The 26,088-nt window shown below is 43.5% G+C and overlaps 1 protein-coding gene across 2 annotated transcripts in view; it reads left to right on the top strand.

Annotated features, from left to right (window-relative positions):
- The window catches only part of PKP1 (plakophilin 1), an 80,655-nt gene that overhangs the window by 12,663 nt on the left and 41,904 nt on the right, over positions 1-26,088 (top strand). For both annotated transcript variants that reach the window (XM_021003211.2, XM_078156435.1), the window contains exon 2: positions 5,586-5,689. In XM_021003211.2, coding sequence (XP_020858870.1) covers positions 5,586-5,689 — 104 coding nt within the window. The remainder of the gene's footprint in view (positions 1-5,585; positions 5,690-26,088) is intronic.

Genomic DNA, 26,088 nt, shown 5'->3' with positions numbered 1-26,088 from the left:
TTTTTTTGTTTGTTTGCCAGAGTCAACAAAATTCATTCCAGTTTCCTTGCTTTAGAGACATTGAAGGATTCAATTACAAAGCACTCTAGTACAACTATCATGACCTGAATGTTTGAAATATTATTTTCTTAATTAGCAAGTATTTATTTTCTCTGCTTCCCTTTTCTCCCCCTCTCAACTAAAAATCAAAACAAAACAAAAAGAAAGTCAAGCAAAGCAAATTCTCATATTGGCCATGTCCCAAAATATCTGTCTCATTCTGCCTTTTAGCCCGAATTTTACAGATGAAGCCACTGAGGTAAAAGAGGCAAAAGGGCTCCCCCAAGATGACATAGCTAATAAATAGTAGCATTGCATGATAACTTGAACTTGGGTGTCCCAAATCTAGGTTTAGTGTTTTTCCTACTACATAAAACATCAGCATGTCTGTGCTCCTTCTGGATGTCTTGGGGCTTTCTCTTAAGGAAGAGGACTGACAGATAATGTGGCTGAGGCTCCCTAAAGATGTGTGGCTATGAGGAAGGGTTGGGCTGGGGGAAAGAGAGTCTTTGTTCTGTACCTGTAAGACCAGCTTGTTTTTCAGCCAACCATGTAGTGATTGATCAGGAAACATCCCAAAGGCCACGCCACCTCTGGGAGCCCACCAGCTAGCAGGTCTTGATGCTGCAAAGTAAAGAGTACAGCCAGGTCTTGTGAGGCTGAGGGGAAAAGTTGGGGGATAAAGACATAGCCAGTAAAGGAACTGAAAGCTCAGGCTCAATCAGCTTGCATCCTTCCCCTTCTCCCAGCTGCCAGGCATGTGTCATGGGCTTGTGGAGAAACTTACATTCTGGGCTCTTAAATTGGAAGGAGAGATCAGTTTGGGCTGGGGGTGGTGGGTGTTCTTTTGTGGACTTCTAGGTAAGGGGATGCCATCACCAACTTCTAATGACAGATTCCTTTCTGAGAGCAAGACCTTTAATGGAGTCATCCCTCCCCAAGAGCCTTGGACTGCTGGATTCTCTTGGCCTGAAGAGAGTACCTGTGGGATACAGTGGAGATGCAAATCTGTTGACACTCAAAATTTTCCATCCAAAGAGTGGCTGGCTGACCCACGCCTGCCCCTTGGCAAAGAACTGACTACACAGTGTATGAGCCAAGCCAAATGTTTAGCCTGCCAAGCCTTGGTGGGTATCATGGAAGCTGCCAGAAGGACAAAGTGGAGGCAACTGAAGACCTGCCTCTGTTATGCCTCAGGAGGCTTCATCAAATAAAAGCCCAGAATCTAACAGGAGTCAACACTGGGATTCATTTCCTCTTACCCTTTCCAAGGGATATTCCAATGGGAGACAGGGAGATCTAGGAGTCATAGGGCCTGGATTTAGACTTGAGTCTAAATCACAGAAGTTGGGTAGGCCAATCAAGTCTCATGATGCCTACCGTCATGGGTACACTCTCCATAGGAGAAGAGTTTATTAGAGTTAAGGGGCTCCTAAAAGGGGGAGTTTCCAGGAATTGATGGCAATTTTTGTGACATTACTGAATGCAGGAGAAAGAAGACAGAAGCACAGGTTCTACAACTCTGCACCTCTTTCTCTATTTCCTTGCCATCCTAATGACCACGTTAAGGCATCCCTGAATATCATTGGCCTAAAGTGAGAGGTAGAAGAGACTTCAAAGGTCATCTAATCAAACTCCTTCATTTTGCCAAGGAAGATGCTGATGCTCACTTACTGGGTGTTAGTCACCTAAGGACACGTGACTGATTAATGTGACAATAGGAAGAGCAGTGAACTAGAAGGCAAAATGACCTTGGGCAAGTCACTTCTCCTCTAAGAATTTATACAACTGTAAAGAGGGCTGGGCTAAATAATCTGCAAGGTCCCTTCTCGCTTATTAAGTTTATAAATAATAATAATAGTTAAGGTTTATATAATACTTACCATATATATGTATGTATGTATCTGTGTGTGTGTGTGTGTGTGTGTGTGTGTATGCCAGGCACTGTGCTGAGAGCTTTACAATTATCTCATTTGATCTTCACAACACCCCTAGGAGGTAAGTGCTATTAGTATTCCCATTTTACAGATAAGGAAACTGAGGTAAATAGAGGTTAAATAACTTCCCCTACATCACCCAGCTAGCAAACGTCTGAGATCAGATTTGAGCTCAGGTCTTCCTGAATCCAGGGCCGGTGCTGTATGCACTGTGCCACCTATCTGCCCACCACCTATCTGCCCAATATGCTTTCTTTTTTTTGGGGGGGGGAGGGTTAGGCAATGGGGTTAAGTGACTTGCCCAGAGTCACACAGCTAGTAAATCTTATGTGTCTGAGGTCAGATTTGAACTCAGGTCCTCCTGAATCCACGGCTGCTGCTCTACCCACTGTGCCACCTACCTGCCCCACAATATGCTTTCTAAACCACATAACTGGAGTAGAAACTATTGTCCAATGATCAATCAGTCAGTGAGCTTTCATTGAGCACCTACTATGCCAGGCATTGTGTTCTAAAGCCACCATTCAGTAAGGGGAGCTAATGTATAGATCTATAAATATATGCAAAATAAATTTAGGTAATTTTGGAGTAAGGAGGCACAAGCATCTGGGAGATTAGGAAAGGTCTCATGTAAAAGGTAAGGCTTGAGCTGAACTTGGAAGAAAATTAAAGATTCTAAAAAGGGAGGAGTGAGGAGAGAGTGCATTCCAAGTATAGGAGGGTCATGTCAGGCTGAACAAAAGCATGGAAACAGGAGCTAGTATATTGTGCGTGAGGAATAGTAAGAAGACCCATTGGGTTGGGCCATAGAATGAGAAAAGGGAAGTAATGAATATGAGGATGTCTCCTAATGCCTGCAAAGGCTGACCTGAGCTGGAGGCTAGATCTTTCTCTTCTAAGCTGATTGACCATCTCCTTTAATTTGAATAGGTGAGGGGTAGGGATTCCTGACCGGAATATCCAGATGTGCAACTCTCTCTTTACAAACCAACTCTTCTGTTCTTGTGCTCACTTGAACGTTGTTCTACAAAGACTAGAAAAGAAATAGTGCCTGCCCTTAATGGGCTTACATTCAGGAGGGGAGCTAACATGTACATTTATAAATATGTGCAAAATAAATCCTAGGTAATTTTGGAATGGCTAGGTACCAACAGTTGGTGGGGTATTAGGAAAAGTCAGAGAGATGTTGTCTGTTCCTTGGGGTAGAAGGATGCTCTGAGGTCATATGGTTCTTCCAGGCCATCTCTTTATGGAGGGCAACTGAGTCACCCAAGGTTTTGTTATTTCTTTGGAATGTTGAAATTATTCTCTACATTTGAGATCTTTTAGGCCCCCCTGGAAGGAGCTAAGAAGGCAAGGGATATAGATGGGCTGATTTCACTGAATGGAAATAGGATCCTCCTTTAATACTAGATGGGAAAGGGATGGGTTTCAGATCCCAGAGTCTCCTTTAGAGAGAAATGGTGCTTGCATCTCCTTGAGGGGACATGTTGGCTCCCCCTATTGAATGTAAGCTCATTGAGGGCAGGGAGTGATTACATTTTTGTCATTGTAACCCCGACACCCAGAGCACAATGTCTGGCACAATAGGTAACTGTTCCTCTCTCTAGTCTGAGTTTCAATCAACAAATCAGATATTTACTAACCATCTACTATGTGCAAAACTTTGTGAGGGATACAAGGAATTATAAGACATGATCCTTGCCTGCAATGAGATTATAATTTAATTGAAAGAAAGGACAGCAGAGAAGTATCATTGTCCAGTGGAAAGAGCAGTGAATGTGGAGTCAAAGAACTTGGGTTCAAATCCTGCCACTGACCCTCAAATCCCTTTACTTCCTTGGGCCTCTTAAATGAGGGGTTTAGACTAGAGTTCTCAATGGAAAAATCTAAATCAATAATCTGTATTTATGCCAATTTAACAATACAAAGTAGTATGTAAAACTCACTTGCTACAGACAATACAGAAGAGGGAGAGATGCTTTGGGTAGGGATGGTCCCAGGTAGGGAGGAGATGAGTGAGTTGATGTCACCAAGTTGGTAGGTTTTAGCTCTGCTTTCTATGATTCAGGGCTGCCCAGAAATAACCCTAATGAGACTCTACCCTTCTAAAGAGCTATTCATCTGTAGATCTCCAAGCACCCTGAAAACATTCATTAATCCTCAGCAGAGCCCTTTGAGGTAGACATTGTACTTAATTTACCAGCTAGAGGACCTGAGAGATGAAGGGATTGGCAGCTCACCCAGTGACATAAGGGGGTGACTCTGAGATTAGAAACCAGGAGTCCAGCCTCCTGGTCCTTGATTCTAATGAGCCAGAAATGCTTTTGTAGATCTGATCTTGGGGAACTTCCTTCAAAGGCAGCAGGAGAATTTTATTTTTTACCTTCTGTATTAACTCCATTGCTTTGTATGACCTCTACCTCTCAGTCTACAGACTTTGGTTCAGTCTCTCTTTCAGAGTCTGTGAACTACATTTCCAGCCAACAGAAGAACTGAAACAGATACTATCTGTGCTGCTGGGAGCATCAGGAATGACATGGGGAGGCAGACTCAGGAGTCCTGGCTCCAGCTAATGGCTACTCCCCCCCCCCATCAGCCACGCCACGCCCTACCTCCAGTATTAGGCTGAGTTCTGATTCAAGCAAACTCATAGAATGTCAGAGGAACAGCTAAGATCTGAAATCCTTGTACAAGAACATAACAATGGGAGTCCTATACCTGTGAAATTTTTTTCTTAACCTTGCTGGGACCAGTGGGAGCACACACTTGGTTTACGGGTGTTCCACAGTGCTCAGGGAACATTTAGAAAGGAGAGGAGAGATGCTACCAGCTCAGTACGGGAGACTCAGTCTTGCAAAGTGATGTCTGTTCCTTAGGCTAGAAGGACCTTTGGTTGTTATACACTCCCTCCAGGCCAGTTCTTTTATTGGAGGGGTGGGGAGTTTGAGGGATTTTTCTAAGTTTCTACTACTTCTTTGGAGTGTTGAAACAATCCTTCTGGTCAGGAATTTTTTTCTTGTCTCACTTGCATTTCTCCACAGTCTTGGCTCCAGAGCTCTCTTTTTTAGTGCCCTGTACATAGTGGGTCCTTAGGAAATATTTACTGAAGATGATGATAGAGGAGCAGTGGATAGATCACTGGACTTGGATTTAGGAAAACTTGAGATTAAATCTGGCCCCTTTCTTTCTAGCTGTGTGACTCTGGGCAAGATACTTAGCCACTGCTTGCCTCAGTTTACTCATCTACAAAATGGAGTTAAGAATAACACTTACCTCCCAGGGTTGTTGTGAGGGTAAAATGAGATGTTTGTAAAACTCTTAGCATAGCACCTGGCACATATAGGTGCTTGATGAATGCTGGTCAAATCTGAAAAGAAATAGAATAACAGAGCTATTAATTTATAATCTCTTCTTTATCCTTCTCTTTGAGGATGCCAAACGCATCACTTCTACTGCTTCTTTATTTGGGGCTTTGTGGTACATAAAGTAAAGATGACCTTAGAGGAGACAGTCCATGAGTCCATAACGGAGTGACTGATGTAAGTGGCCTTCAACAACACATAAGGGAATTGTTCTTCTTCCTAACCTTGTACCTCTGTCTTCCAGGTTCCATGTATGATGGTTTGACTGACAATTACAACTATGGGACCACCAGCCGCAGTTCCTATTACTCCAAATTCCAGGCAGGCAATGGCTCCTGGGGATATCCGGTAAGGAGCTCGCTTTGGTTTTGAAAAATCTAGAGTTTTTGAGGTGCTCAGCCTGCACATATGGAGGCTTGATGTGGGATGGGGATCTGGTTGTCACAATTATTCAGGTGAGGCTCAATGGCCATGTCAAGGGCAGGAGTACCCAGAAGGTAATAAAACTCCACTAGTGACCTGCTAATAGTTTCATAGCTCTTCTTATTGGACTCTCTTGTTTCTGTGTTAGTCTGATATATCTGAATGTCTTATATGGTTTGATTTCTTCCTTCCTGAACTCCTGTTGGGGGTGATTGTAGAGAGGATCTTATTTTGGGTGACTTAGAAACAAGGCTGAGGAGTAGAACAAAATTCGGTGGCATACTCATTTCTTTGTCCCACTGATTATGCAGCCTGTTTCTCACCTCTCACTTCTCCGTGAATACTGCTGGCTACAGTATCCTTCATGGCTGAGATCTGGCTCAGGCTGACCTGGGCAAGGGTGGCCAGTTGTCATTCATCTTCAATGAGGAAGGATGGTCAATGGTTCTTCATCTTCGCTGAGGATAGAACAAGATAAAATTGGTTGATGGTGCACTGTGAGGGATATAGGTTCACACAAAGAGGCACAACTTACTGACAATGTAGATTGTTGAGGAACAGGTGACAAGAGGGAGGCTTCAGAATTCTTGAGAAATCTTTAAAAAAAAAACAAGACAAATTCCATTTATGGTGGGCTAGTTATAATCCTGGAGGTAAGGAGACAAGCTAAATAATTTTTTTTTTTTGGGAAGGATTCTCTGGTTTGAAACTTGTATTTGTCAGAGTATGATAACGATTCAGGATGAAAAAGGAGGAGGAATAGCTATTGATAAAGGTTTGCTATAGTAAGTCAGATTTTACAAACAAGATCACTTAGAATGCACCAGTCCTAAATATCGGTGCCTCTCCAGGTCATCTGTGCCCTACGTGCTAACCAGGGTGCCTAGTCTTCTTGGGGGGCTAGGATTTTCCATTCACCAAACCTTCTCAACCCAGCTTCAGTCACACAAGGCTATGCCTGAAGAGAGCCAGTATTGAGTGGATTAAAGAGGTGTTGAGGATTGTGGCAGAGGCTCTTTGAGGTTGGTTTTGGCTATCTCTGGGTCACTCACTTTGTTAATTGGTTAGGTCCAAGAACTGATTTTACTCAGGGAGCCTTGCAGTCGCAGATTTCTATAGGAACATCCACTGTTGATTCTGCAAATATGCCCTCAGGGTTGTGTCACTTTGAATAGACAGGAGAGACTCTGCTAGTATTTTTGTAGGAAGAAACACTGGGGGCATTGTCTTATCTTTTTTTCCCGGTCTTCAAATGTGTTCCCTGCCAGGTCTATTCCTCCTTTTATGACAAACCAAAATCTCTTCCCCACCCACTGCCATCCCAAACCCCATCCCTTCTCTTTTTCTTCTTAGCTGGCGGGACTTCAGACATTACTCACCAGGACTGCTGCTGGGGCATGTCCCATCTCTGCTCCGTCCAGGAGAGGCTATGGGAATGAAGAGGAGCTAGGTACACATACAACCCTGGGTGGGGGGTGGGGTGGGGAAGAGCTAGAGAACAGGAAGTGGAATAACTGATAGTGGAGCCAGACATATAATCAGTCAGGGGCTGGGAGAAACAAAACAAAACAAAATCCAGGCTTAGACAGAAGGTGAACTGGAAAAGAGGTAACACATTTGTGGTGGTGAGATAATCATGTTCTTGTGGGATTTTCCCATGGATCATGTATCTGGCTCAGAAGAAGAATTTTCCTTCCAATCTCCCAACCACTGGCTGAAATAAAATGGTGGTGCTGGGAGGAAGGCGGTGTGATTCACCTGCTTGTCAGGCAGCCAATATGAGAGACTTGTTCCCAGCAGTTTCACTATGGCCCATGTAGGCTAGGATGTTATAAAATTCCATGCCTACGGACACACAGATTTCTGAACAGAGTGGGATTCATAGATACACACACACACACACACACACACACACACACACACACACACACACGTAGTACAATAGAATAGAAAGATAAATGATCTGGATTGAAGTCCCAACTCCCATGCTTATTAGCTATGTGACTTACTATTAGTCTCTGAATCTCTTTAAACCTCAGTTTTCTAATATTGGACTTTTTGAAGCTTTCTATGGATTGCTCTAATAATAACATTTTGACCTCTTGCTCTATTGGTTTCAAGCAGAGTCCTGTTTGGCATTCAAAGCTTTTCATTACTCACACCCTGTCCCCACCTTTCCAGTCTTCTTACCCCTTCCATCCCACAGTGCACTTTGTGATCCAGTAACTTTGCCCTCCTTGCTGTTCCTCAAACAAGACACTCATCTACTTCTCTGGGCGTTTTCACAGGCTTATCCCCCATGCCTGGAATACTCTCACTCATCTCTGCTTCTTGGCTTCCCTGACTTCCTTCAACTTCCAGCTAAAATCTCACCTTCTGCAAGAAGAATTGGCTTTCCCAATCCTCCTTGACCCTAATGCCTTCTCTCTGTTAATTATTTCCTATTTATCCTATATATAGTTTGCTCCCTGAGTACAGCAACCTAACCAGGTGAAAGAACCCAAGAATAACGTGCGAGAATCCTACCTTTTCCCTGGGTTCACACTATCTGCCAACTCTACTGCTCTATTTTAACCTAGGTCTGGTTCATCTCCCTCCAATCCACTCTATCTCCCTCCCCCAACCAGGTATTATAAAAAGTCCACCATGACATGGTTCTCTGGATAGCCAGTTATTGCCCTTTCCTTTGGGGAGAACAAATGTCTTTCCTCCCTGCCCATCTTCCCACCTCTGTCACCATCTGAAGGCTTCTTCTTTTACAGATGAAGAAACTGAGGCTGTATCACAGATGCCAAAGCTGACCATATAATTCTGAGTTGGGGATTTTCCCAATAGTATAGGGATCATGGAACCAATGAATGCTAGAGCTAGTCACAGCAATCTTCTCCTGTCTCCCTTCCTCTCCCCACCATTTTACAATGAACAGCATTGAGTATCCACTATGTACAGATTCTTGTAGTAGACCCTACACAAGATTCAAGGGACATTCGCGTTGCCTGCCATTGGAGAGCTTATGGTCTAGTTAGGAGAAGAACATGCAGGTGAGAAAGAAACATTTTAGAGCTCAAGTCAACAATTACATATTGAGGGGGCAGCTAGGTGGCACAGTGGATAGAGCAGCAGCCCTGGATTCAGGAGGACCTGAGTTCAAATATGGCCTCAGAAACGTAACACTTACTAGCTGTGTGACCCTGGGCAAGTCACTTAACCCTCATTGCCCAACCAAACCAAACCAAAACAAAACAAAAACAATTATTGAGGGCTTTCTGTGTACAAGTTCTTATGCTAATCTTCCATGGAGGTTATAAAGAGACAGTGCCTACCCTCAGTGGGCTTCTTATCTAGTAAGATGAAGAAGACTGAGGCAAAGGCTGTCCACTGTTTTCAATAATCTAGAATAAGAGGTTGAGAGAATAATGTCCAAATTAACATAGCACTGAGTTCCTGAACTCATATATGGATATCTGGGAACTAGGGGAGTAAAGAGGACAGAATCATAGATTAGAAACCTCAGAGGAAATCAAATCCAACCCCCTTGTTTTACAGATGAAGAAAGTGAGACCTCAGAAGGCTAAGTGACTAGGTTACTCTAGTAAGTGACGGAGGCAGGATTGAAATGCAGGTCTTCAAGATGCTTAGACTAGCTTTCTTTGCACTCTACTGTGCTAACTATATGATAGGGATGGGGGAGGTGAATCAGGTGAGGTGAACAGTGCCCAAGCAGGTTGTCCTTGTGCCTGAAAATGGGGAGCTAGTCTCATTACATGGTTATGGTTGTTAAAATAAGGTGGCTCTTATTTTTATTATTGTATTCCTCTTAGGAAATGGGAATGCTGGGGATAGAAGAGCTAAATGTTTTGAAAGTGGAGTAAACATTGGTATGGGCAGATGGGTGGCACATTGGGTAGAGAGCAGGGCCTGGGAGACCTGAGTTCAAATCTGGTCTCAGACACATACTAGCTGTGTAAATGGATAAGTCATTTAATCATGTTTGCCTAGGTTTCCTCATCTATTAAATGAGCTGGAAAAGGAAATTGCAATTCACTCCAGTATCTTTGCCAAGAAAATCCCAAATGGGTCCAAAAAGAGTCAGGCCCAAATGAAAGAACAGAACAACAACAACACACATTGGGATGGTCAACTGAGATCTGGTTTTGTTTTTTTTGTTTTTTCAAAGAAAGTTCTTATCCTCTCTGTCAGCCTAGGAATGGTTTTGATGCAATCTAGCTGAGAAGCAGGGAAATGGATGAGCTGACTTCTAACTAATCAGGAAGCTCCCTGGGCATTCTGTGCCATCCATACCTGTTTTCCTCAGAGTTGTTATATCATTAGAGTTTTCAATCACATTAATAAATCATTGAAAAGTGGCAGAGTGAAATAGAATAGACCTGGGTTCTAGTGACTCTACAATGTTACTAAATCTCTATGATCTTGGATAAGTCATTTGACTAATTTATCAAATCCTTTTGTTTCTTCATCTTCAAAATATGGCAACCAATGAACATGATCTTGAAGGCTCTTTATAGCTCCAAAATTGTGGAATTCTATTTGGTTTAAGGATTGTTTTTAATCATTTCTACAGTAAGGAGTGTAATGTTGATATCCTAGACCCAGTCCTAGACCATCATAGGATTAAGTTGGACTGTACTGAGGCTTCTGCCCCAGTCTTCATATCAGATAATAACCTTCCACACTGTCCTCACTACTTTCATCTGAGGATCTCCAGGCACTTGGAAAATAGGAGATAATTAGCTCTTGCAACACCATGGGAGGTGGCTTGGCCTCATTACCCCCATTTTACAGATGGGGAGACAGAGGCACAGCACAAAGACCTGGATGATGGGTACTTAGCTGTAGAAATGGGACCCAGGAATCTTAGCCTCCATTTAAGGCTGTTTCCTGAAGCTCTAAAACTCAACACCTCTTCCCTGAATCTGTGCAGCCTCAGAGAACTCAGCATTTTCTTGAAAAGCCCAGGTGTGGAGAAGGCAGAAGGAGTGGTATCCGCTCCTGAACAGGAGTTTGGCTTTAGCTGGGAGGAGTGATTGATGTGCTTGCCAAAATGGTGTCCCTGCTGCCAGCCAATGACTCATTCCCCACCCAACCCTTTGAGATAGGAGCTTTCTGTGAGGAGCTCTTTTCGAGGAGCCAGGTCCTGAGGCTTTTACCCGACAAGAAAAGGCAAGAAGATTTGCTCAGGGACAGAGAGTGAGCTACCAGAGGTGATGGGGGAGAATGAATGGGCCAGGGACATGCTGTGGGCCTGAGACATCCCCTTCCTTCCTGGGGCTGCCTAAACTAGTAGGCCATGTTTTTTCATGTCAAAGGCCCCATTTGCCTACAGGACACTTCTCAGATTTAAGGCACTGGATAAAAGAATGTAGCAAACCACACCATTTTTAAAAAAACTCTTCTTCATTTTAGAGGGGTGGGGCGAAAGGGGAGGGATTCTATGTGCAACTGCTTTCTACTTTGTCTTCTCAAGGAGAAATTATGGTCATTTTTTTCAAGTTGAGGCAGGAATTGAGGAGCTATATTCCTATGTATTTCTTTTCTTCCTTTCTCTTGCAAATCTAATTGTAGCCTCATAGAGTTACTTAATTCTGGACCCTAACCAATAAAATGAGGGAGGGGTTCCTCAAAGACATCTCTTCAGAGATATACCACAGTACTGTAATCAAGCAATCAGTTGATAAGTATTTATTAAGCACTTACTATATGGGGGGGGGGCAAAGGGGAGCAGCCAGATGGCACAGTAGATAAAGTGCCAGGCCTGGAGTCAGAAAGACCTGGTTTCAGTTCTAGCCTCAGGTTAGCTGTGTGACAATGGGTAAGTCACTTAACTCTGTTTGCCTCAGTTTCCTTAACTGTAAATTGAGCTGGAGAAGGAAATGATACTTCAGTATCTTTGTTAAGAAAACCCCAAATGGGGTCACAAAGAGTCGGGCCTGACTGAAACAACAGCAACAAAAACAACTATATGCCATGCACTGGAAATGGGAAGATAAAGACAATCATTGCTTAGAAGAAACTCACATTCTAGTGCTGCGTGGTATTAGAAGACACTGGACATAAAGAAGCAGGTGAGAGGAAGGGAAGAGGATTAAATCCATCCAGGGAGCTCCCCTTGTAGGGATGCTGTCCTGGCTCTCAGGGAATTTCATTATCAATTCCAACATTAATCAACATTTATTAAGGACCTCCAATGTACAGATCACACAGCAGGGCACTCAAACTTCCCAGTCTAGTGAAGGACATGGGACGAAGTAATTGAAGCCAAGTGGATTTAATCAGTGATGTTTTCTGGTGGAGATGAGTTTGGGGCTAGTTTTGGAAGAAGGGGAGGGGAAAGCCATGGCTCAGCAAAGGAAAGAGAAGGAGAGGTGTCGCCAAGAGAGGGAATGGTCTGTTTGGAATATCAGCAGTGGGAGCTGTCCAAGTACAGCCATTATATTGGGAGAATGAGCTGGGGCACGTGATGTTGAGAATAAGCCTTCTTCACCAGGTGGTGTGCTCCCTGGGATGGCTTTTTGCTACACTTATGCCTGCATCCATCCACTCCTTTGCATGCTTGCTTCCTTTGTCCTAGGAAGGCCCTCGTTACCACCTGACTAACTTGTTATAATAGCTTCCAAATAGCATTCCTGATTTGACTTTCTAAATAGTACATCCTTTAAAGGTTGCCAGATTAAACCTTTTAACTCTTTTGCTCAAAACTGAAGAACTGAAGCATTTCCCTCTTGCTGATTCTCCCACTTACTAGCTGTGTGACGTTGGGCAAATCACTTCACCTCTTTGGCTTCAATTTTCTCATCTGTAAAATGAATTAAATACCCCTAACATAAAATGAGTTATACTCATAACTTGGACTAGGTAGCCTATAAGTTCTCTTCCAGCTCTAAAACGATGATCCTATGACCCTAGCAAGTTCAAGCTGTTTGCCCATCATTCAAGACCCTTCACAGTCTGATAACTATCTTGTAATCGAAGCTTTATCTCCTACTGTTTCCCGTTCTGTTCTAATCTTCACCCTCTACACTTGTTCCATGTTTCCCTTCTCTGTACCTTTGTTCATGGAATTTGTTCCCCATGCCTGGGAATCCCCACTTGCCACCACCCCTCCATGAACCTTTTAAAGCCCCACAAAAATGCCTCCTCCCCCATGGGGAGGGCAGTTACTTTCTCTGTAAAATGGAGATGCAGATGTTTCACAGCTGGAAAGGACCTTGGAGACCATCTAATCCAAGCCCCCTCCCTTCACCCTGGAGGTGAAGCCCTGCTAACACTGACTATGACTAGAAGGAAATCACACAGGTAATAACTTTTGGAGCCAGGATGTGAAGCCAGGCCTGCTGGGCCCAAACCAGTGTGTTTGCCACTGCAGGGACCAGTGCTGTCCTACAGACTCATGGAATGTCACAGTTGCAAGAGGCCTCAGAAGCCGGCTGGCCCAAGCACCTCAGCTTATAGATGCGGAAATGGGAACCCAGAGAGAGGAAGTGACTTCTTACAGGGACATGGGGAGCAAAGGAGATAATAAAAATGGGAAAAGAGTTTGAAAAAGTTAAAAGAGCTTTACCATTATTTAAAAAAACTATTACAATAATTATTGGTGATAAGAATTTATATAGGTAACATTTACATAGTGTTTTTAAGGTTTTCATTTCCATCATCTCCCTTGCTCCTCACAATAACCCTGGGAGGTAGGTGTTGCTATTTTCCCCATTGTACAGATGAGGAAACTGAGGCTGAGAGAGATTGGTCACACAGCTAAGAGGTGCCTGAGACAGTATTTGAACTTGAAATTGACTCCAAGACCACTATTATCACCTCACTGCAAAACTAAGGTCTGTCCTAGGCTCTGATACTGCCTTATTCCTCTCAGTTAATAATGATCTCATCATCCTCAGCTTTAGTATTAAAAGTGCAGCTGTCTTGTGCATGAAATGTGTATTATAGTTATTTTCATGTATGTGTCATATGCCTGATGAGCTCCATGGCATCAGGAAGCAGCTTGTAGTTCAATTTTGTAACTTACCTAATCTGTATTTATCCTCTACTACCTTCCCTGGTGCTCTGCACCTCATGAGTACTGACATCCATACAATCTTTGGGTCATTGATTTAGATCTATAAAGGACCCTAGAAGTAATTTAAATCTCATTTTACAGATAAGGAAATTGAGGTCCACAGAGCTTATGACTTGCCCAAGATCCCACAGGTGATAAATAGTAAAGAAAGACCTTAGTTCAAATCTAGCCTCAAACACTTCAAAGATGTGTGACCCTGGGCAAGTCACTGAACACTCTGCCTCAGTTTCTTTATCTGTAAAATGGGGATAATAATAGCATCCATCTCCCAGGGCTGTTGTGAGGATCAGATGAGATGATATTTATAAAGCACTTTGCAAACCTTAAAGCACTATATAAATGCTAGCTCCTCTCCTTCTCCTCTCTTCCTTCTCTTTCTCCTCCTCTGCTTCCTTCTTCTTCTTCTTCTTCTTCTTCTTATTATTATTATTATTATTATTATTATTATTATTATTATTATTCTCCTCCTCCTCCTCCTCCTCCTCCTCCTCCTCTTCCTTCCTTCCTTCCTTCCTTCCTTCCTTCCTTCCTTCTTTCCTTCCTATATTTGGAACCCAGATCCTCTGAGCCCAAATCTAATGCTCTTTTCTACTGTACCCTTCTGCATCAAAGAATTAAGTTAAACCTTCAGGCTTTCCTGGTTTCCTTTTAAGTTTTCTAGTCAGCTTTCTCCTAAATGGATCCAATTGGATTTGATTCATCAAATGAGATGGCAGGGGTAGAAATTCCCTTTCCTTACTCTCCTTAACTAGTCTTGTGTCAATTTGAAATCTTGTTTTAGTCTTACCTCCTTCATAATTTTTGAGCCTAACTCTGTGTTGTAATATTTCCTTAACAATGGCAATTTTTAAAAAACTTTTTCATTGCCTCCTCTGTTTTCTATGTCACTGTGAGGAGCTCGTTCTTCTCTCTGGGCTCCAACGTCCACATCTGCAAACTGAGGGGTTTGGACAAGATGATCCCTAAGGTCCATTCCAACTCTGACATTCCATGAGTCTATAAGGCAGCAGGGATCCCTTTAGTGGCAAATACACTGGTTTGGGGTCAATGGGCCTGGATTCACATCCTGGCTCTGATACTTACTATTTATATGACCTTGGTCTAGTTACAATTTTTGTTGGACTTAACTTCTCTAGAGTTTGCCAGGTAACTAGATAGTGCAGTGGATAGAGCACTGGTCTGGGAATCAGGAAGACCTGAGTTCAAATTCGGCCTTAGACGCTTTCTAGCTGTGTGACCCAAGGCAAATCATTTTACCCTGTTTGCTTCAGTTCCCTCACCTGTAAAATGAGCTGGAGAAGGAAATGGCAGCCAAAAAAAAGAAAAACCAAATGGAGTCACAAAGAGTCAGACACAACTGAAATGACAGAACAATAACAATTTTCTGGAAGAGGTCAGACCAGTCTCTAAAGTACTTTCCAGTTGTGAAACTTATCCATTCCCATTTTACAGATGAGGTAATTGAGTCCCATTGAGGAACAGTGACTTATCCAAAGTCACATAGAAAATCAATGGCAGAACCATGGCTGGACCACAGGTTTCCTGACATCTAGCCTTGTAGTTTTTTTTTGCCCGGTAGATTTCTTTTACCTCCTATCTTTGTTTGCCACCCCCCAACGTTCCCCAAAAAAACTTTGTGTAAGGGAGCTGGGGAGAAGGCAAGTACTTAGGAATGTTCAGGGCAATCACCCTGCAGGGGCAAAGTCAGGGATATCTTAGGAAAATGTATCAGGAGTAAAAGAGAGAGAAGGAAAAGTGAAGAAGAGAGAAAGGAGGTGAGGGGGAAAAAGCCCTTGGTTTTCCTGTATTTTTTTCTGCTGGTTTGCAAGTTTTCCTTTTGTCACTGGGCTTGGTGGAGACAAAAGCGGTGCCATTTCGTAAGCCTGTTATAGGGTGTTCCCCACCCCGCAGCCTGGGTGGGAACTGGGGCACCTTCCCTGGGGGCCTGGGAGAGGCCCTGCTCTGGCTTGTCTGCACTAAAGTCTTCCTGCCCGAGTCGACATCAGATTTGAGACAAAGTGATGAGATCAGGCAGGAAGAGAAGTAAGTGTGCCAGGGAACCTGTGGTAAGCGTGCCCCCCTATCTCCATCCTCCTTAACCTTCTTACCCACCCAGAAGGGGAAGGAGGGACCAGGGCTTCTAGCTTCCCTTTGGAAACTGTGGATGGGTTGGGATCAAGGATTCATGGGATCTTGAGACCTTGAATTGAAAGGGCACTCAGAGACCTGGTCCAACCCTCTCCTTTTACAGGTGAGGAAATTAGGGTTCAAGGATGTGACATATAGTTAATAGAGAGGCAACCCAGAATTCAAATGTGTACCTGCTGATTCCAAAGTCAGTCCACTTCCATTGAGATTTGGATGGGTTGACCTACCTGAAGAAGGCCGGGAAAATCCCCAGGATGGCAGGTCTCTGAAACTTTCCTCCACTCAGATTTCCACATTTCCAAACCAGATACATATTTGGTTAGTTTAACTAAATAATATATAACTAAATAATTAACTAAATAATTATTCATCACTGGCTGAATATCATTGTGCTACCCCTTCCCTTCCCCACCCCAACTTTTGGGGCAGATCCACAGAGATGTTACAGGGCAGGGTTTCTCAGAGTAATTTGATCACAAAACACTGGAGAACTTGAAATATATTGACAGTACCTATAAAAATTGGTCTGGAAGAGCAGAAGGCTCGTTAGATAATGCAGGATCAGAGAAATTTTGGAACAAAATAGAAGCAATTAGGTCTATTTTCATATTAAAAGTTTACCACATGTAGAAAACATTTTCAATGATACACAATTTTCATATTTAATGCATTAGAGTGGAAATAATTTAAGCATTAGTTTTTTTTTCCAGGGAATCACTATTAACATGGCAAAGGACCCAGAGTTCTGTAAAACACAGGGAACCTCCAAGGTTTCTTCTCCACCCTTCTGGTCCCAATCTTAAAAGTCTTCTGCATTTAGGGAGGGGGGCCTCAGATTCCATCAGTCTGCCTGCTCTAAGCTGAGACCTAGGACCTAGGAACACTTCCCCTATTAGATAAACTCCATGGGGGGAGGGATCACATCTGTGAAAAAATTTTTTTCAATCTTTCCAAATGCCCAGCCCAGTGCTGTATGTCCAAGAAGGGTTTAATCATTGCTGGTTGAATATAATTGAATTCATCCACAGAGAGCTCTGCCAGGGTGTTTCCCCTGTCCTCTTGCTGTTGGAAAGGCTTGGTGTGGGGTCGATGGGTGTGCGCCCGATGCAGAGCTCAGCAAGACTTGATGAATGCCAAGTGAGTCATACCTCTCAGCCTCAATTACCATTCTAAGGTGTGACTCCTCAGTTTTCTCTGTCTGGTCTGGCCTGTGCTCAGATGTGGCTGGGTGGGGTAGAGGTGAGGGGTTGGGAAAGGCAGCCAGCCAGTCCTCTTGGGATGTTCTCCACTCTTTTCTCTATTGGCCTGACCCCATCTAACTCAAGGGATGTAACTTCTTGGGCCAGATGAGTTTCCTCAGAGGTTGCTGTCTCTGAGCAGGACTGAAATGAAATCATTCCTGATGGTTGTTTTACTGCTATTCTAAATGCCACCATGGAAAGGTCCTTCAGTAGTAGCCAGGAATGGAAAGGGCAAGTAGCTTTTGGTGATTCCTCCCTCTTCTGCAGAGGCAACTTGGTATGGGAGTGTAGTAAAGTTTAAAAAAAATAGCCTTGGCTCTGGAATCAGGAGGCCCGGGTTCAAATCCACTTCTACTACTTGGTTCTCAGTTTCCTTGTCTGTAGAATGAAGATTAGATGGTCTCTGAGGACCCTCATAGCTCTATGATCTTATAATCAGAGCACTGGCCTTGGAGTCAGGAAGGTCTATGTTCAAATTCTATCTCAGATACCCACTATGTTACCAGGGCAAGTCACTTAATTTCTCTGAGCCTCAGTTTCCTCATCTATAAAATAGGGATAATAATAGCACCTACTTCATTTGTTGTGACCTTCAAATGGGATAGTGTATTTAAAGCACTTTGTAGACTATGTGATGTGAGTTATTATTATCTACCCTCCTTCAGGGTCCTCCTAGGAGCCAGAATACAGTGTAGTGTTTTTAGACCCTGACATTTTCACTACAGAAATCTCTAGTATTGTTGCAAAGATGCCAATGGAGAGCCCCCTAGAGCAGCCCAGACCCAAAATATCTCCTCTACAAAATCAGTTTGGTGATAGATTTATTAGGTACGGGGAAAGCTTTTAAAGATCTATAGTCACTTGGCCTGTTTCAGACTAAACACCTATAACAGTGTGTGTGTGTGTGTGTGTGTGTGTGTATGTATGTATATAGCATTAAGTGTATGTTTATAAGTCTGTGTGGGGTGTGTATGTGTGTCTATGTATATGCATATGCTCCATTCAGAAGAGGAGTCTTACACAAGATGGCGGAGCACCCAGACAACAGCTCCTCCCTTCATGGTGAAACACTCAATTGTCTAATCATCAGACCAGTTTCTTTCCCCGGGTGTCTCCCTCTGGAGAGGCCTTCGGGTTGAATGAGACTCTGGCCTCCTGATCTTCACAGTCACTGTGTACCCCTCAGCAGAGGCTCCTTTCCATGTGTTGGTGAGTGCTCTGAGAGGAGGGAGATTCCCTGGACTTTCAGACCGAAGTTATTGTCCTGGCTGTGAGATGGAGCCAGACTGGGAACATGGGGGAAATCGTCAGCATTTAGGTAGTGCTTTCAGGTTTGCGAATATTTCATACACATTATCTCATCTGATCCTCACAACAATCCTGTAAAGATAAATAATTTGCCCAGAGCCACATGTCTGCTATGTGTCTGAGGTGAGATCTGGACGTATGTCTTTCTTCTTGGATCTTGGTTCAGTCCACCACGCTGCTTCCCAGAATGAAGCAACTTCTGTCAGGGGAAAGGAACTGAACCGACTAGAGCCCAGTCCCTAGGGAGCAGCATGAACAAGAGATTCCTGGAAAGCGGGGTGTATTTCTGAAGACTCACAGGATTACTTAATGTCAGAAGCCTCGTCTTCTCCTTCTCTCTCTTCTCCAAGTAGGATAGCTCATAAACCAGTGGACTTGGGGGTGGTTTCCAAAGAAGGCAATTCCATGGCTTCCCTCAATCAAGTATCTGCTCCGACATCACCAGACCCATGGATTTGGGAACTTTTGGGTCATATTGAGTCCACAGGTCCTCCTCTTGCCCCTGTCCTGTCCTGACCCTCTGCACAGTCTAGAAACTTACCCTGAGAAATTTTGAAAATGTCAGGAAGGGGGCAACTAGGTAGTGCAGTGGATAGAGCTCCGACCTTGGAGGCTCCAGCTCAGGAGGACCTGAGTTCAAATCTGACACTTGATGCTTACTAGCTGTGTGATGCTGGGCAAGTCACTTAACCCTGATTGCTTCACGAAAAGGTGAAAAAAAAAGTCAGGAAGGTGACTCTGGAATTAGAGAGCGGTGTTCACAAGCAACCAGTGAAAACTGTGATGGTATTGGAGGATGTGGACAAGAATGATTATTTTTAGGTTCCTGAGAGGGGGAGGCCTGGACTCTGCCTCTATTTTTTTCAATCAGATCATGAAGTTTATTTGTCTGAAGTGGCCCATATTGGGTTGGGCTTTTCTTTCCAAAATCAAGCAAGAGAACTTTGGTGGTCTTGTTTGTCTGCTCTTTGCCCTTCAGCCTTCTGTGACCCTCAGAATTCTTTCTAGCGGGCAGAGAGGCTGCCCACTGATGTGCCACCAGGAGCCACACAGGCTCTACTTCCCAGATTGGGGTTAAGAGAAGAAGAGAGGAGATCCTCTTAGGGGACACAACCTCTGCATTCTGTCATGGTTTGGGGCATTGTCCAGAATAGAGGAGGGGAGCCTGTGGTCTCAAGACCACATGTAGCCCTCTAGGTCCTCAAGTGCGTCCCTTTGACTGAGTCCAAACTTCACAGAACAAATCCCTCTAATAAAAGGATTTGTTCTGTAAAACTTGGACTCAGTTAAAAGGTTGCACTTGAGGACCTAGAAGGCCACATGTGGAAAAGTCTGGGTTTAGTTGCTTGGGCTAGCTCAGTCACTCAAGAATATAATCTTTGAGTGGTAGGTCCGTTGGCCAGACTTTGAGCCCAGTATCCCAGAGAAAAAAAGTGAAATACTTCCCAAGGTGAAGGTAACATGGCTGGGAGTCATGATCTTCCAGGTGAAGGCAATACTTTCTCGTAAGCTCCATCAATTGCGAAGAGAATTTATGAGTGAGCCTATACTTTGGTTTCAGAACTTCAGGCCAATATGAATTTTTTTAAATTGAATTGTCTAGCTAAACTTGCTAGTGAAAAACTGTCCCATTTCTATGCTCCATGTATTTCATGGAAATAGCTGTGATAAATATCATTAGGCTGTTTTTTTGTTTTTTGAGAGGTTGGTTGAGTACCATGTTTTTTCTACGTGGGCTTGATTCAAAGTTTTAAATTTTTTTAAAGTTTTTTTTGTAATATTTCACATGATCATAGATTTGTAGCTGGAAGGAACCTTAGAAGCCATGGAGTCCAACTCCCTCATGTTGCAGATGAGGAAACTGAGGCGTGGAGAGTTAAGTGACTTGCTCAGGGATCCATAACTAGTAAAAGTCTTAGGTATGATTTGAACCCAGCTCTTCTTGACCTTAAGCCTGGCACCCAATCTAGTATGCCTTACTCAGTCTCATTCAGTATTATAACTTGTCTGATTTACCCTGTGCCACCTAAATGCAGAATTCTCATTTATTGATGTCTTTTGGGGGGAAATGATACCACTACTGAATACTCTGGTGATGCTGGTAAGAGAAACAGATGGAAAAGATGACATGGTCCCAAGACATGCTTGAAGAGAACAGCCTAGGAGCAAGACAGCACACACACACACCCCACACACACACACCCACACACACACATACATACACACACATACACACGTATACACATGCACACACACATGCACATACATACATGCAAGCTTCCTTTGAAGTCTGACTCTTTTCTCATCACCTGTAAACAGGCCTCCAGAGCAAGGATACACCTCCATCTGACAGAAGCTACCACTGAAGCACTGTCATAGGGCACTGATCTTGGAAGCACAGGACTTGAGTTCAAATCCCAGCTTTGCTGCTTACCACCTTGTGCTGTGTGACCTTGGGCAAGTCACTATCTCTCTGGGTCTGAGTTTCCTCATCTGCAAAATGAGGGGTTGGACTAGATGTCCTCCAAGATTCCTTCCATCTCTAGATCTTTGATCCTGTGAGCTCTGATTCCAAGAGGTGGCATTTAGAGCAGGAATGAGGGGTGTAATTATCTCTTTGGGGGCACTTGGTTGTGCCTTTGAGGAGATGGACATCTCTCTCTGGAGGCTGACTGTCCCTCAGCTGTGGTGTCACTTCGGTTGTGACTCAGGCCATCAAATTAACCCCCAACTGTATCAGGGTGTTGAGTCAGCAATGGCTGGCTCACTGATGCTGATTTTCTTTCCTACCAGCTACTGTCCTTTCCTGGGGCCTCTACTCTTTCAGCAAGGGCTTGGGCATCACCCGAAGAATAGGCTTGCCATATTATACATGTGGTAAACCTTAAAGCACCATCTATGTTGGTTATTATTATTAATGATAATAATGCTTAAGCTGTGGCAGCAGGTAATGGGCTTGAAGGTTTGCAAAGCAATTTTTCATGCATTAATCTCCTTTAATCTTCAAAACCATCCTCTGAGGTAGGTTGCCCAAGGATCATTAGCTCCATTTTACATGAGATGCAGAGAAATTATGTGATCTGCTCATATCACACAGGCAGTAGATGTCAAGGTCAGGATTCGAATTCAGGTCTCTCTTGACTCCAAGTTCAGAGCTCTTTCCATTACACTGCATTACCTCTCCAAGACTCCCCAGACTTATTTGCATGTCATTTGCATAGCAAGCTAAGATTTCTACCTCACATTCACACAGCCCTTTCTATTTCACAAAGTCCCTTCCTCACAATACCGCCAGAGGAAGATATTATAAGTATTACCCCCAATTTATAAACAAGAAAACAGTTTCATAAAGATTAAGTGATTTGTCCCAGGTTACTTTTGTAGTAAGTAGTTGAGACAGATGTTCTTAATCTTAATCTAATGTCCTGCCCATTATGTGGCCTGCCATCGTCTTTTCTGTATTTTTAATTTTAGTGACAAAATATGTGGTTATACTTTTACTCCAGTCTCATTTCTTCTCTTTTGCTCGGTCATTCTCTTCCTAAGTCAGTTTGGGCTGAATCAGTGCGGAGAAAGAGCTGGTTAGACCTTATCTGCTTGCCCCTCCTCCCCCTACCTCCTCTGTCTGAAGTCCTAATAAAGAGGTGTAGGAGGAAATGTTGGGCTTAAGCAACAATCAGCCAACCTTTGTTGAGTATCTACTGTGTGCCGAGCCTCATAAAGTTATAACCTACCTTGTGCCATTAATTGTACAGAGAAAATGTTAGACAAAGCAACGCAAGAGGTAGTTATCGCCACAGGAGCAATCTTATAGAAATAGACATTTGGTGAATGGGATTATGGTAGTTTCACAGCTGCAGAAGGGGGTGTTAATAATATTACTGGGAAACACAATCAGTCTCATTAACCTTTTTTTTTTAATCTGAAAAATCTGAAAAAGATATGGAGGTTTTAGTGGATGTCAAGCTCCACGTGAGTCACCATTATTTGGAAGTAAAAAAAAGAAGGGATCTTAGGCTGGACAAAAATGGTGATAACCTCTTCCTCTCTGCCTCTGTGAGACCTCACTAAAAAATATGTGTTCAGTTTCTCAGTGTCACATTTTAGAAATGATGTAGAAAAGCTGGAGAGTGTCCAGAAGGGGACAGCCATGTTGATGAAAGGCCTTGTAATCATACTGTATGAGGACCAGTGGAAGTAACTGGGGATATTTAGCCTAGAGAAAAGACCTTGCCCTAAGTGGTACAGTGGATAGAGCATGGAACCTGCAGACGAGGAGACTTGAGTTCAAGTCTGCCCTCAGATACTTAGTAGCTGAGTGACTGTGGGTAAGTCACTTAACTTTTGTCTGCCTCAATTTCCTCATTGGCAAAATGAGGAGAAAAAAAAATAGCACCTACCTCCCAGGATTGTTATATGGGGACTGAATGAGAGAATACATGTAAAATGCTTTGCAGACCTTAAAGCCACTATATAAATGCCAACTATGATTGTAAGACTCCATTTATTTGACCCTAAAGGAGAGAATGAGGTCTTGAAGTTGAAGCAAGACAGTTAGGATGGTCATTTATTTATGTGTTATTGAGTGGATTCTTGTGCTGCTTTCTATCAACCTGTCAACAAGGTGCTCCTATGTACCAGGCACTGGGTGTACAAAGACAGAAATACTAGAGTCCCTGCCCTCAGGGAGTTTATCTTAGAGAACAAACCCTTTGAGGGCAGGCGTTTTTTTTCCCCCTCTTGTGTCCACAATGCTTAGCATAGTGTTGGGCACATGGTAAGTGCTTAATAAACATTTGTTGATTGATTGGCTATAGGTGGAGATGATGTGAGCTGAGTAAGTAAACTCAAGGTATGGGTTAGATTGGATGGTCTCTGAGATTGCTTCTAAATGTGATTCTGTGAACCTCATACTGAGAAGCAACCTCAGAGGCCATCCAACCTAGACAATTAGGCCAGCAAAGTGGTGCAGTGGTTAGAGCGCTGGGCTTGGAATCAGGAAGATTCATCTTCCTGAGTTCAAATCTGGCCTTAGACATTTACTAGCTGTGTGACCCTGGGCAAATCACTTAACTATTTGCCTCAGTTTCCTCATCTGTAAAATGAGCTGGAGAAGGAAATGGTAAGCCACTTAGTATCTTTGTCAAGAAAACCCCAATGGAGTCACAAAGAGTCAGACATAACCAAACAATAACCGAGCTGAATAGAGCTGAACCCTATATAGTATATGCCTGTGCTGGAAACCTTGAAGGGAAGGTCTAGGGGGCAGAGTCATTGAGATAGAAACCTTCTCAGTCTTCAAGGCACAACTAATTCTGTCCTTTTTCTTTCGGGGGGAAAAGGAGAGTGATGAGAGAATCTTGTGAAAAAGGTTTATGAATCTCACACTTAACTTCTATGGAATAGACGCTGTATGTGTATGCCTGCACTTTGGAAGACTTAGGCTCCTGAAAATGTCCACGTTGAGTGCTTTGCTGGGGTGTGTGACTCTGTAGGGAAGAGCAGGGTGTGCCCTGCTTCAGGCCACACCTTGCTAGCAAAAGCTTCTTTTCAAATGGCAGCACACACACACACACACACACACACACACACACACACACACATTCTTTTCATCTGGGCCTGCCAATAGGCATATAGGCTGCTGCTGGTTGCGTAACCAGAGACCTGGGGTGGAATATGGCCAAGAGTCTCTGAAGTGTTGGCCAACACAGGGTCATGTTTTACTTAAATTATTCCAATTGGAGGGGTCAGAGGGCAAAAGAGAGAGGAGTATCTGGTTCATTGCAGAGGGAAGGAAAGGGTCTGATCCGTTTCAAGAGCCAGTTGATAATATCCTTGTAAACTTGCCAAGTCAACAGGGCCACCCCTATTTCCATCAGTGTGCCAAATTTGTATTGGAGCTACCTATGCCACTAAGACTGGAAGACCCTAAGTTCTGCCTGCAGTCCACACAAAGCCTCTACCCATGACACACACGTTTTCAAGACAAGTCAAGCCAACGAGTATTATGGAGCATCAGCACTGTAGTAGGCCCTGTAAGAGATGTGGCAAAAGTGTCTTTGCCTATGGGGAGTTTAGAATCTAATTGGGAAGATGGGGTATACCCGCATGAAACAGAGAACAATACAAGGCTATTTACCACTGAGTTTTTATTTATGTCATACAGACTCTATTTGTAGGGATTCTGAGGAAGGAATGATCAGTCAAGTTCTTAGGGTTAGCTGGAAGAAGCTTTCTGGAGGAAAGGATGGGCTGTGAGATTGGATGAGCAGAGGGGAATGAGAAGGTATTCATCAGGACTGATGAACAGCATGAGCAGTGACGGAGTTAGGAGTATGAATGGTTAATGAATGGTGAGAAGAAAGAATAGGAAGTCTGAAGAATGGGAGTCAGGAAGGTTCAAATTCTGTCTCAGACACTAGCTGTGTTACTATGGGCAAATCATTTAACCATTCTTGGTTCCATTTTCCTTATTAGTAAAAATTGGACTGAGATACTACTATTTTGGGGAGAGTGGCTTTGTAAAGCAAAATACATTATGAACCATTCTGGTTCATCTCTCCACTCCTAGAAGAAACAGAGGGAGGGAAAAAGAGAGAGTTAAGAAGGCATACATTGATAGGGATAGAATCAGTTGCCCATGAGGAACTAGGCAAACTAAGTAGAAGGCTAGAGCTAAGAGAAGGACAAAAAAGACAGCTGAAGGAGAACTCTGTGTTAATCAGTGACTCAGAAAGGCACCAAGCTTCGCCATGCTGGGCTCCATGCCTCCTTGAAGACTGCTCTGATACTCTGGGTTGAATAAACATGTGTCCATGAACATAGTGTTGGGCTCCCTCAAGGGTCCTCCAAACCATTCCACCTCCAGTTAGAACTGGACCCTCTCTGAGTGGGCCGACTTTATTCCCAACAAGGTGAAATTCTCTGGCTAAGCTCACCAGCCATCCAGCCATGCTACTTCTAGGACATCCTGATCCTTGGCTTTCCCCGAGGCTACTGTGTCACATGAGCATATACAAGAACCAGACGGGTGTGTATGTTTCGTTGTCTTTTGTATTCAAAAGTGACGCTACAGAGAATGATCGATATCTGTGCGTGGGAGTGGGACTGGAAAACCAAGACCTAGCCAACAGGTCTTTTCCCCAGATGAATGTTGAACACTGACATATGCTAGCTTTTGATTTCTAGCTTGAGCTACTGTTTTCTGAGCTTCAGTCTGTCCAGGACTCAGGCATGGGCAGAGGTCTTTACTCACAAAAGCCCCTGTATCTCTGGATGCTAAAGGCTGTTCAGAGCTACTGTGGTTTCATGACTATGCAGAATGATCCACAATGGAAAAGAAGAATAAGGGGTAGACTCTTGGACTTTGGACATGGGAAGGCCTGTGTTCAAATTCTGAATCTGATATGTGTTAGCTAAATGACTTTGGGCAAGTTTACATCTTCTCTGAGTCTCAGCTTGCTCCTTAATTTAATGGGAATAACAAAACTAATAGGATCTGCCTCAAAGGTAGCATGGTGGAGGGGCGAGAGGTCCAT

The sequence above is a fragment of the Phascolarctos cinereus genome, unplaced genomic scaffold (assembly GCF_003287225.1).
Source record: "Phascolarctos cinereus isolate Bilbo 61053 unplaced genomic scaffold, phaCin_HiC Scaffold_5;HRSCAF=322, whole genome shotgun sequence".
NCBI classification, from domain to species: domain Eukaryota; kingdom Metazoa; phylum Chordata; class Mammalia; order Diprotodontia; family Phascolarctidae; genus Phascolarctos; species Phascolarctos cinereus.
The sequence above is the reverse complement of the archived record's forward strand: the minus strand, read 5'-3'. Positions and strand labels throughout refer to the sequence as shown.